General features: G+C 32.7%; 1 protein-coding gene across 1 annotated transcript in view; it reads right to left on the bottom strand.

Moving 5' to 3' along the window:
• LOC106458586 (signal recognition particle 54 kDa protein-like) overlaps positions 1-12,331 on the bottom strand; it is a 27,770-nt gene extending 15,439 nt beyond the window's left edge. Inside the window, exons 1-7 of the mRNA XM_013918106.2 lie at positions 12,185-12,331; positions 11,415-11,538; positions 9,765-9,851; positions 8,788-8,861; positions 8,227-8,335; positions 4,448-4,618; positions 3,813-3,908 (exon numbers count right to left, since the gene is read on the bottom strand). Coding sequence (XP_013773560.2) covers positions 3,813-3,908; positions 4,448-4,618; positions 8,227-8,335; positions 8,788-8,861; positions 9,765-9,851; positions 11,415-11,538; positions 12,185-12,331 — 808 coding nt within the window. The remainder of the gene's footprint in view (positions 1-3,812; positions 3,909-4,447; positions 4,619-8,226; positions 8,336-8,787; positions 8,862-9,764; positions 9,852-11,414; positions 11,539-12,184) is intronic.
• Positions 12,332-13,978: the final 1,647 nt, after the last annotated feature.

Genomic DNA, 13,978 nt, shown 5'->3' with positions numbered 1-13,978 from the left:
GATTGTAATATGGAAAGCATCATCGATAAGAATGGAGACTATTTAATTTAATTAATGTTTTGTTTTGATATACAAGTTGTTTGGGGTTTTTTCAATCTAAAAAAAGCAACATTAATTTCTTGAAGACCTAATATAATAGTGCAGCTAGCTCCTTCTTGTATATCCACTGAATCCTCACTTTCAAGAATTGGCAGGTACTAGAATAAAAACATCAGTTTTAATGGAAAGAAAGGGTGTGAAAAGAGGCAAGTAACTATTGGAAATACATTTTAAGTGTAAGAAAATGTTAACTTTCGAAATGGACTTACTTCCATTCACACAAAAGCTTAGAATCCCATATTGGAAAGTTGGAGGGCCGGTGTAGGTGCACAAAGAACAAACCAAGTGGAAAATGACTCCCCAGAATGAACAGGTATCATGGATCAGGAAGGAGGGATGCAAAACATGGAGTCAGACCCCGGGCTGAGACAATAGACAAGATAAAACCATGCATGAAGACAGAGAGAGGCGAAATCTGTGGAACGAGGGACCACTTTGTGACGAGAATCTTGTTTGAAGATAATCAAACCACCATATTGAAGGAGCCAAAAAAAGGGAAATGAAGACCACAATGTGATTACAATGGGCTCAAAAAAAGAGACCCAATATCTGAAAGCACAGAGACCGGGAACATGTACCCCCTGGCTTAGTGGTATAAGTGACGAAAGTGGAGAGGTGGGAATGTACCATAACCATCACCCTTCATAGGAGAGGAAGGAGGTGGGACAAGGCTCAACGAACCACCAAAGGCTCGAGAAAGGTGATATGGAGAAAGATTCCTTAATTGACCAGAGACCAGAAATCTCCAGGGAGTTGAGGTAAGAACCTCAACTCCTAAAGATGAGTATAGGAACAGACATAAATCTGGATGAGGTGGAGTAAGCAACCACCAAGCCAGGGATTTGAGGAGAAGTTCCACTGATCAAGGAGTATTCACCAAAGGGAATGCATATGAGTCTCACCCATGGGAATAAGAGCTTTCAAGGAAGTCCACATCCCCAAAGAGATAGAACATATCGAGCCATAAGAAAGGAGAGGGACGTGTCAACTGCTTGCTCCAAACACAAAGACAAAGAGAAGGAGGCTGGGCCAAACTGCAGTTGGAAAGAAGACCCCCCCAAATGAATAGGGTATTGAGAGGGGGTCAGAAAGGACTCTCCCTTGTCATAAGGAAACTAAGCTATTCTGCATCTTGTAAGAGCAGAGGAGTGTGAACTTTGGACTGAGAATGGGAGGAAGCAAGCAGGAGCCAGTCAAACCAGAAAAGGAATAATCCAAGACTCATAGAGTCAAAAAGTCAGGCAAAAGTTTGTATCCCTGACAAAACATATAAAGAGTTGTCTAGGATCACAAACATAGTAAAAGGAACCAAAGTTAATCTCAGCCTTACAAATGGGAAAGAAACAAACACATCAGTGATGTAAATAGGCAAAATTTTAAGACCCACACTGATGAAAATTAGGAAGGAATGGCAAAATTGAACACTCATGAAAAAATTCAGGTACAACAATGAATATGTATTATTAGTAGTAATGATATCTAATGTACCAACTATCAAAACATACCCAGTAAACAAAAGACTGACAAACAACAAATGGGCAAAGTATCAAAATTTTTATAGTCCACAAAGAATGTAAAAATAACGAACATGCCAACTGACAGAAATTATCGAGAAAACACAATAATTATACGTTACTAGTAGTAATGATAAGTACGGTACAAACTATCAAGCATACAAAGTTAATAAAGTACTTACAAATAGGAAATGGACAAACCATTTAAATGTACTTAGTCCACAAAATATGTAATAAAAATGAGTGAGCAAACCAAAGAAAATTATTTAGAAAACACATGATTAAGCAATAACTAATTTACTATACATCGAAAATAACCTAGACGACAAGGAACACTGAATTAAGTCACATGCTGACAAAAAATGGAGAGGAGAAGGCACATAGTTAACAACGATGAGAAAAAATTACACAAACAGAACAACAAATTAGATGTTACAAGTAGTTAAGATATGTAACAAACACACAATCGAAACATACCTAGGGAAAATACTTATTAATAATGAATTAAAAAAATACGTAAAATTAATGAACATGCATAATGATTAAATTTACAGAAATTACAAAGTAATAATCAATATCTAATGTACAGTTCAACTAAAGTAACATAGATAACAAAGTACACCTAAATATCTAACTTACCAAAGTCCCAGTACTGATGACATAAAATATGCAAGTCTCCCACGTGTAAAGAAGGGCAAAGTCGCACAAAGGGCATCAGAACCAGGTATACCACATATACATCAACCTGGTGTGAAGTGTACATTTTGAAAAACTTATCACAAATTTCCTGGGAGAACTTGAAGCTAGAGGAAAAAAGAAGGAGAATAACAAGTCTCTCCCGACTGAAAGACGTGTATGCTGCCAACTGGGGGAAAGTGCCTGAAAAAGGAGAGACCAAAGTGGCAACTCAATGAATGTCTTCTTCCTCAGAAACAGTGTCATGTTGAAAAGAAGAAGAAAATACCGGCTGAATGTAAGACTCTAACTCCCTACAAACCAAGGCATGTACTTCCTCAGCAGATAAAGTCGATCCCTTGTCCTGGGAAGTCATGCAATGTGCATTGTTGTCTGTTGCGGTAATATCATTTTCCACCACAGGAGACCTCAAATTCATACAAAATATGTAAAATTTGGGAACAAGAAAATTTCAAATGGAAATTCATGGAAGAAAACGAAATCAAGCACTAAAATTAGAACTTGTCAGAAAAACTTTGTTGGAAGCAGCAACAAAGCACAATCAAAAACTGTAGTCACACTTGGAAAATTAAACACGTCTAAACTGTTTCATGTCAATTGAGAAAGTGAGGACTGGGTGGGAATAGCAGGGGGGGCTAGCTGTTCCGTTACACGTGACTCAATACTATTGGTTGAGAGTAGTCACATGATATTTATATATTCAGAAATGGTACGAAACTGGTGCACTGATTACTAAAAATTCTTTTAGCAATGCTTAGAGGGCAGACAACGATTGAGATAGCTTATGTGTGAGAGAAGGTGAGCCTGTTTTGGAATCTAAACTTATATTGCTGTCCATGATTAAGTATTGATTAGTTAGGAAATGTTGTAATGTCATAGGCCCAACAGTAAGCACAACACTGATGTTACAGGCAGAACACCATGCTTTCAGTATTGTGTACTCAAACTTAAGTCTCCTTAAAGGATTATAAAGCTAAAATACACTAGTTTTAATCCCTATATCTAAACTAGGAAGCAGCTGGGGTGGCAAAACTCTCCAAAAAGGGGCGGCTGCCTCCTCCAGTGGATAAACCCTGTTACTTCTAAATATATTATTTTATTTAACTAATGTTTTAATCAAGTCTACTTTACTAGTTAAGCCTAATGATATTGCCTTACCCAACTAAAGTAAGAAGCTGAAATACTATTTCCATCTAATGATATTATTGTATCACTCTAGAGTAATGTTTAAGTTAAGTCTTTCTACTAGTTAAGCCTAATGACACTATCTTATCGAACTGATGTAATAAGTTTGAATACTATTTTCATCTAATAATATTATTGTATCTGTCTAGAGTAATGTTTAAGTTAAGTCTTTCTACTAGTTAAGCCTAATGACGCTATCTTATCGAACTGATATGATAAGTTGGAATACTATTTTCATCTAATAATATTATTTTATCTGCCTAGAATAATGTTTTAGTTAAGTCTATCTACTAGTTAAGCCTAATGACATTATCTTACCCATTTGCTGTAGAACTTTAGGATCAATCATCTTTGCCATGTGTTGGTTAAGTTTGGCCATCTGTGCTTGATTCACATTCTTGGCCATATCACCACCTACAAAACAGGATATTGTTATCACAAATTTATTGGTGAATTCTTGGTCTTTTAAGATAATTTCCATATTTGTGCATATATTTATCCAACTTCTGGAGAGGGGGCTGATTTGGAGATCTTCCAAAATTTGTTTCTGAACATGTAAAAATGTTTTCTTCACATATAACAAACACAGTTACATGAGATCAAACTAGAATTGCTGTAATGGTTGGCCAATACTTAGCTAGCTACACAAGCAGTTACCATGTGCTCCTGTGGTATGCAAGCATATCATGCATGTTATACTTTATTTTAAAGTAAAAATTTCAAAATAATGAATTTGCATAATGAATTGCTATAAGAAACATGATTTGTTTAGCAACTAACTTGTTATGTCAATATCTCTTAATGCAACTGATGAACTGTACGAATTTTTCACAATATGTGATGTAGGTATAAACTAATTAGTGGTTTTAGTTTCTTCAGCTGAAACATTAGTACTGTCAAAAAGAAAACATTTTTTTACTTTTACATTCGATTTCTACAGATTTGTCCATTACCTTTAAATAGGCCTTTGATTCCTCCCATCTTCTTCACCATAGCAGCAAACTTGGTATACTGAGATAAAAGTTCCTGCACTTCCCGTGATGTAACACCAGATCCTCTAGCTACACGTATCACCCTCCCAGACTGTCTAGTGAACAATCTGGCTCCTTCTCTGTGGTCAAGTTCTAAAAGGATGAGATAAATTGATAAAGAATATCTTGCTTATGTTCATTAGTTTGAAAACATATATGTCACAAATATTTTTACATGCAAACTGTTTGAAAGTAAAAGACATTAGACCCACCCATAAAAAAAGGAGAAAAATAATTACAACACTTATCATAATAAAAGCTGAGAAAGTCATCATTATCAGCAACCAGAAAATATTCTCTTCAATTTGTTTGTAATTAAGTACAAAGCTACACAATGGGCTATCTGTGCCCACCATGGGTATCAAAACCTGGTTTCTAGTGTCGCAAGTCTGCAGACCTACTACTGTGCTACTGGAGGGCAATTCTCTTCAAATTTAATACAAAATAAAATCTGAGATAAAAGCTATATCAGAACAGACAGAGTAACAAGATATCAGCAACTTTGAACACATACAGGAATAAATTAACAATTTTGTTTATATACATATTAGACTTATTATTATATTTTTCTTAGAAAGTTAACTTAAAAAGTTGGTAGATGCCTATTTATGCATTTCCTAATATTGAATTTTTGCAATTTAATATATATGTTGATACAATAAAAAATTTATACTTACATATGAATACTAAAAAAGTGTGTTTGTTATTTCATAAAAAGTAAAATTGTTGTTGATGGTGCAGTTGCATTTGACTACATCTAACATCCTCTTAAATTATATTATTTTATGCTGTTTAGGTAAGAGCTGCATACTCTTAAATTTCGATGCATAATCAATGCATAATTTCTATTTTTTTCTGCATAATTAACAACATTACGGTGCATAATTTCAAACTGTTGGCAATATAACTTTAATTGCTAAGCCAGATAAAAATTGGGCCCCCAATTTAAACATATGATGTCTATGTTTATAAAATGTTATATATATATATATATATATATATATACATACACAAACACATACTTATGTACGTATACAATTTTAAACATAAATTAACATAAATTTGGTCATACAATGTTTAATACACTTACTTATTAATGAATATATATATATATAGTTATAGAGTAATTATTATATCAATTTCATTGTGAATTATTCAGCTACTAAATTAAAAGTATGTTGTGTTTTTTTTCTCACTGCAAATGTAACTTCCAGACAAAATTAAATGTAGAGAATTTGTTAGCACTAAGGAGTCACGAAAAACACAACTGGACAAAATAGCTGCTGTCCTACTATAACCCTATCTCCAAGGGTCACGGGTCAAAGGCCATGTCATCTCGTTTGTTGATTTGCATTCAAAATTTTATTGACCTACTATTTTATGAATTTATGTCAATAAGTTTGGTATCAAATTGTAGATTATAAGTTAAATTTTAGTATTATACATTAGTCAATTTCTTAAATTAAAAGTAAATATTAAAAGAACACACCTAAATATCAATTTTTGTGTGTCACATGGCATATTCAATGTAGCATTTTTTCAAATTATATGTTTGTGATGTCCAAATACAAAGTCTATAGGTTCATACAAATTAGGAAAGCAAATTGCTGATATTGACAAGCTAGAATATACAATAAGAACCTCCTATCTTTACTACTTGTTGAGATATCGCACATGTACTGAAACACACACAGTGATCCCACCCACCTTATTCCATTTTTGGAAACAATTCCTTATGTACACATACTTCTGCCTATGATATGTGAATAACCAACTGAAAGCTCAGAATGTCCCCCTAGTGGCTTTCTCAGCCATTTTGAAGTATTATGACATCACCTCATTCTTTCGATTTAAGAATTAAAGCTGGTAAGTTAAGTCTTTAATCGGCTCGAAATTTAATATTTTGTTAGACCCAAATACAGCTTAGTTACTAAATATGATAAATTTTAGTCGTATTCTATGGTACTGTTGTAGTAATTTATGGTTTTTGGTTATTTCAAATGTATATATAAAACCTAAAAAAATTATTTTGTTTCACATCCTCCATGTGAGAAATTTGATAAGGCTAAGCAACCTATGGCAAGTAGCAAATTTGTTCAAAGTTCGTAACTAGTACAGATTATAGTTTGCTACACTTCTTTATTTATTGCTTTATGTTTTAAGAAAAATAACTTAAAGAACTTATTTGTAAATAGTAATAATATATATACATATATAATGTATTATAAATGAAATGTGACTGTATTTTACAAAATATTAATCCACTAAAACACAGCCAAGACAGGTCACTTTATAAAGGTCAGTTTTATTTTCTTGGATATGGTAACATGAGTGCATGTGTGCTGAATCATTGTAACTTCTGTAATATTAGCCAGGCATGACTGGAAAATCAATATAATAAAAATAATAAATATATATAAATGTATAATGTTATGAGATTTAAGCTATTTAGACTAAACATTTGTGTTTTCATGTAGTCATTCTAGAATTAAAAAAGCATAATTTATATTTATTTCCTAATTTTTTATGGTGGTTACGAGGTCAGTCAAATTGACAAACCCTGTATAGTTAGGGTAGAGAAAATAACAGACAAAATATAAAGTTTTACTAAAAACAAATGTTTTAAACGTACTTAGGAGGTTTTGGAGATTACACAAATAATATTTGAGGTTTTGGGGACAAAGAATAGTTTTTTAATCATAACATGAAAACCACTTCACACTTCAACTAGTAGTGAAACAGACTTGATGTTTTCACAAACAAATCTTTAGTAAAAACAATTCATTAAAAATTCTGATTTTTTGTGTACAAAAGACTTGTAATGTTTACTAAAAGTGTACCAAATCTTGTGAAGATGCACGTACTGCAATAAACGTTACAGTATAAATATTTAAGATGTGCAAATGTGTATACGAAATCATGTATTTCATACCTAGCCTTTCACAAAAGGGATAACTAAGTATAATAAGACAGTAAAGGATGCCAACACTGTTGCTGAATGATAGTCTACAGGCAGAACTTCGTTATTACAGTCACACATATGAAAATGTTAAAAAATCACAGAAAGCACACATTTAGGTATACAGCACACCAGCTAATTTACCATCAGTTGATCATCATTATAAAACAATTTAAAATAGATATAAATCATATTGTGTGGATCTAACTATATATGGTTGGTTAGTTTAAACTTTTCCAAATTCAGAGGTTTCAATTATTTCTGGTGGTTTACAAATCTTTCAGGGGTTTACCTGAAAAAACAATATATGTATTAATACAACATTTCATATCCAAACTAACTAAACCTACTCAGTAACCCATGCCACACTTTATTTTTACCACATATATCCTTTAAAATAAACACAGCCTAATTCCAATTCAAGGAGTAGCAAAAGGATAAAAATAAAGGAAAATTCTGACCTTACTTATAACCTAATAAAAACATGGGGACAATTAAATCAGAAACTCCACAAAAAAACATTCATTCTCAATATTTTATCCAGCATTTAATTTTTTGTGTGAAGATTAACCCTTGTTCTCTATGCTGAACATTATAGTCACAAAAAATATATATAAACCTTGGTCACTTTTTCTGTCCATTATAGTACAAAAATATTTCCTCTAGTAATTTATGCTGTCCATCATGACTACTAAAGTGATTTATTGGTCATTCAATATGGTCAATACAATACAATACTCACCTTGGTCATTCATGCTATCCATTATGGTCATTAGTTTCTTAAGTCTAGCCATAGATTCTTGTTCATTTCCTTTCGTCATGAAGTCACTGCTGAACCCTGGAATCATACCCTACAAACAAACATAAGTTTGAGAATTGACAAAGCGGTCAGTATTTATTATCATGCAACTTTGTTTTTATGGGTCAAATAATTTAAATAATGGAATCTTAGAAACATTCCCCTATAAGATTTGAATACAAATAGATGAATATTACATTAACAATTAAATCAAACTCTGATGAAACAGTTAAACTAATAATGTTGGGTAATAATAATTTTGTCTATAATGAGATATGTTTATATTTTAAATTATTCAGTTCAAGTTAGTGAATACACCTAAGTTTTATTGGCCTGAAATAATTATAATTCACCACAACTTGTTTTTTGGGAAGGGGTGGATTTTTGACCAGTTTCTTCAAACATAAACAAAGATCAATTAAAAGTAAAAACAATGCCAACATTAAAGATACATGCAAATGTAATAGTTAATCTACTGTTAGAAATATTAGTAACAAATCTCACCATAATCTGACTGAATGGCCCCATTTTCATTATATTTTGAAACTGTTCGTACATGTCTCTGATAGTAAACTCACCTAAAAAGTATATGAAAATCTATAGCAGCAACAGTAGTTTTTGGCCATAGCAGTAAGATAATGACATTAACTAAAAATTAAATATATTTTTTTGTTTCAACTTTTTTAATACGAGCAGTTTATTTTACTTATATGAAAAAAGTTTAGTAACCCAATAACAATTGTTTTGGAGGTAGATTTGTTATTTTGAGCTATTGAGTGGTAGTTGGAAGATCTTTTGGAAAAACTTTTTTCAATGACTGTCCCCCTCACCCTCCACACACATACTAATACGTTGTTCAATTCATCAAAACTATTTTTTACTTTAAACTTAAGTCACATAAATATTCAAGTAAATTATTTAATTGATTCTAGGTTTTTAAGAGAAAAAAATCTTTCTACTAGAAACTGTAAAATAAAGATATATTTCTATGCTTACAAACTCAAAATAAGTAAATATATAAAAAAAGGATTTTAGTTTATTGAATAATATTCAAACTAACAGCAATTTATTATCTCAAAGAACTAAAGTACTTAAATCTAAATGTTTACAGTTTCTCAACTGGAAAGTTTGGGGGGAGGGACAGATTTTATAAAAGGAAAATATGATCTAAAAATCATGGTACAGAAAATAGAGGAAACAAGATATGCACCTGCACAAAGTTTAACCAACTCATTATTTAATAATTTAAATATCCTTCATTCTATACAAGTTTTTATAGTTTGTTTAAATTTTAAAATAGCAGTATTTGCCTTTTCAAAATTCCCATAAAACAAAGATATTTGCATTTTCAGTTCTTAAAAACAAAACTTAACTTTAATTATACGACTTCAACCTCTCTCTAAAAAAATTAAAGGACAAAGTTCTTTAAAGAATTTTAACAGTATGATGAACTATACTTTATCCATAAAGTTTAACCATACCTTGTTTTAACTTTTCTATCAGCTCTTCATTATCATCTAGCTTCAACTCATTCACTTTGTCAATTAAACCTTCAATATCTCCCATACCTGATGAAAAGTAGTGTCAAAGTCAGTAAGACATGAGAGTAAAGGTTATATTTTAGAAATCTTGTTTAATGTGAAAATACATACAAGTAATTACACAAACTTTTTAAAAGAAAGTTTAGTGGATGATTACATGTAGATAATTTGATACTTAGGAGTATTGTACTTCAGTGATTATTGAATTGAACAATTTCCCTGAAATAAAGTCAAAAATATGATGTACCATGGCGAGTTTCTCTAAACCCTTAGTACAATTTGCATGGTGTTTGGATAATAATCTTTAAAATGTTAAAATTAATTTGAATGACATATATGTTAAAAAGTGCTCAAATAAAGATCCAAACATTTCTTATTTTGCATTAAATATCACTCTTTGGAAATGTTAAGGCATATTTTCTTTATTCACATTTTCATCAAGCAAGAAAAACATTAATGACTACTAATTTATTATGTGTTCAGTTCAAAACAGCAACAGCTGTAAGAAGACAATAAATATTGGATGAACAACTCAGGGATGAGAATCATGCCTTAACAAGAACCAATTTAAACACGTTAAAATTGTACTTTTTATGGTTTCAGCATCTGTACAATCTTAACTTGTTTTTTTCTATAGTTGTCCAAAGCTATACAAGAGATAACTGAGCTAGCCATCCCTAATTTTGAACCAAAAGACTAGAAAGAAGGCAGCTAGTTAAAAGTACCCACCACCAACTCTTCGGCTACTTTAATAGTATACAGTTCTTGACCGATGCTCTTATAACACACTCGCAGTCCTAAAGTGTTCACCATGATTTTCGTTTTGCAGGAACCAGATGCAAACCATGGACCTTCAGATTCACAGTCCAGCACGTTAACCACTATGGCATGCCTGGACCATTTTTTGATAATTCACTATTTATTATATCTATATATATCTCTATCTATCAATCTATACACAAATGTATTTCGAAAACTGAGTTACACAAGCAAAAAGTTTGCTTTTATATGTTACAAATACATGATGAACCTGAAAATAACTAATTTTTATAACAAAAAAATCAACATGCATTCATGTCTTTTTGATAAGTTAAATATTACAATAATTCTTCCATTATAGCAGCTGAATTAAGCTAATATCAATATCAATTATCTATATCTAAGTATATTCTCTCACCAAAGGATTAACTCCCCGCCCCCAGCTGAAAGTATTTCTTTCTCCAATGTTAGATATATTCATACAAAAATACAAAACCCTATAACCCAAGTGCTTTCAAAAGGTGAACTGAACCTTTGTTCATCAGGGGCCCAAAGAAAGGTTTCACCTTTCAAAGGCTCTTAGGTTATAGGTTTTATTTTTGTGTTAAATAAATGTTTTGAACCTATGTATTTTCCTAACATTGTGAAAGATATATTTATACTTTATGCTTATACTGAAACAAAAGCATGATACAGTACTATAATCAGTACTTTTATATTTGCATTTGATTTAAAATATATATTTCTGCACAGTAAGTGGTTTTTCCTTAGCAAGTTGTACAAAAAAGAAAATTTTGATATCAAAGTATACCTATTGATAGTAGTACTTGCCTAGCAGTTTACTGATGAAAGGTTTGACTTTGAATGGTTCAAAATCATCTATATGTTCACCAGTACCTATAAATATAATTGGACTGTGGGTTGCTGCTACCCTGGAAAAAATAAAACATGTGGGCTGTATTGTTAGGTACAAAAGTTATCATTTTCTTAAACTGGAAATGTATTTCCAAACGTACATACTTCCGCTGATATTAGTAGCTAGAATCCCACATTGAAAAGGCAGAGGGGCTGGTGAGGACAGAGATTATACAGAAAGCATCTGCATAGAACAAATATGTACCATGAGAAGTGGTATCAAAGTGGGGAACACCGCACTACATACAGAACAGGTATGCTCTTCACCCAGAACTACAGAAAATTGAAAAGGGTGGAATATAATACAAGTGTGATGGTCCAGCTCCAACCAAACAGCCAAGGTTCCACAACACAGGTTGGATTTAAGGGATCATGGTACCCATATCCCACGTTGGTGGCCAGGGCAGTTGGACTGCAGATATATATATATATATCTTTGTGATAGGATCCCTACCAGTAACCACAGAATGATGTGTTGCAAACCACCGAATTTATGAAAGAAAAAAAAGCAACACCAAAGTGGACAATCATTCTGATCAACCTGAAGAAGTCTAAGAGGCAACATCCAGGTCTGGATTGAAGGGATCATAAGCCATACTCCACGAAAGTCCGGAACTCATCCAGTCTGGATTTACAAACAGTTGACTTTACTCCCCCACTAAGTGGGCAAGGGGAATTCCACTTACCCATGGAATTATGGAGAGGATGTGGAACACTGTTCCACCAAGAACCAAAGATGGGATTTCGTTGCATTCAGCTTTACGAGGAACTAGTGGACCACCTGCATAAACAACACAAGACCTTACAGTGTTCATAAGAGGGTCCAACCCCATAATATCACGTTTGAGAATGAAAATTCAAATCAGCACCTCCCAAAAAGATACCCCTGGGCTGCATGAAGGACTTCATCTCGTTCCAAATTAGGTCACGGACAGCTTCCACAGAGAGTGACCCCCGACTACTGACCACCATTAGATAACAAAGGAGTAATAGATGACGGCTGAGTAGCCTCCATGCTTGAAACCATTACACGAGAAGTCATATCCAATTTTGTTTTTGTAATATATTTGTAGGAAAAAACAAATTCAAAAAATATATCTCTGGATACCAAAACAAAAAATTCCCGATTATTAGAAAGCAAAAACTAAGATAATGTAAAGCACGAAACTTTGTCTAAATGCTTGCGCTTTGTGGAGAAAAAGTGATTTTATTGTCTGCGTACAGTGCTTATATACAGTACCTGCATAGAGGGCGTGTGAGGGCCAGTGTAAAGTTTTGCAAATTAGATACTGCTGAGGGCAGTCAAGTGGGGTATATAAAGACTGGAGCAAGCAAACACAATGTTAGATGGCAAAGATGAAGATAGAGAAAATGTGGGGGCATTATAATGTGATGGTCAATCCCACTATTCATTGGTAAAAAAATAGCCCAAGAGTTGGTGGTGGATGGTGATGACTAGATGCCTTCCCTCTGGTCTTTCACTGCTAAATTAGGGATGGATAGCACAGATAGTCCTTGTGTAGCTTTGCATGAAATTTCAAACAAACAAATAAACCATATTGTTGTATTAGTTTAGGAATAATCACTTATTGACTGTGGCTTTAACAGAATTGCTGTGGATTCCAGCTGTGTTGATTTTTAAAAAACATGAAAAAAATCCTTTATGGTAATTAACAGCCAAATCAAAGAAAAGCACTGCATCTAATATTTCTTTTTGATATTATATTGTAGTGTAAAGACCTCTGACTGCTATTGATTTCTGAAAATAATGAAGGGGGTTTAGCCCTTCTTCACCTTCAGATCTGTGCCTACTTATGCAACATACAAGAGTACAATTATTAATTTTTGAAGAAATGAGTGATGGAGTTTGACCCCCTCCTTCTTAGCACCATGCCTTTTTATATAACATTTAAAGAATATGGTTAATTCATTCCCGAAAATGGAGGGGGGTGTAGACCCTTGTCCCCTAGATCCTTACTTGTTTATACAACATTAAAGAATACAGTTATTAATTTCTGGTGAAAAAAAAAGGATGAGAGGGAGGGTTCAGACCTCACCTAGACCACACTTACTTATACAGCATTAAAGAATAAAATTATTTAATTATAAATTAAAAACATAATACAATTAGAAAAACAGTAAATTTACTCTTTATTTAACATTGATGTAGCCCGAGAATTTTTTATGGGTGCTTCCAACCTATTGCCTACCATCTAGTCAGCAATTCAAAATTAGTGACAGTGGTAGATGCATTAAAAAACTTTACAATAACAAAGACATGATGAGTAAGTTTAGTGACAATAATGATTGAACCTGTGGCCCTCAAATCATGAGCCCCCCCCCCCCTTTCATTATATAGCTCTGCACTTAACAACAAACAAACATAATGCATTATTTTGATTACTTGGATAATTGTAATAAATTGAAACAGCAACTAATCAGAAACCCTAATTTTTATTTGTTGATTATTAATTGATTGT

The sequence above is a fragment of the Limulus polyphemus genome, unplaced genomic scaffold (assembly GCF_000517525.1).
Source record: "Limulus polyphemus unplaced genomic scaffold, Limulus_polyphemus-2.1.2 Scaffold489, whole genome shotgun sequence".
NCBI lineage: Eukaryota > Metazoa > Arthropoda > Merostomata > Xiphosura > Limulidae > Limulus > Limulus polyphemus.
Note: the sequence above shows the minus strand (reverse complement) of the source record. Positions and strands in the feature narration are given on the sequence as shown.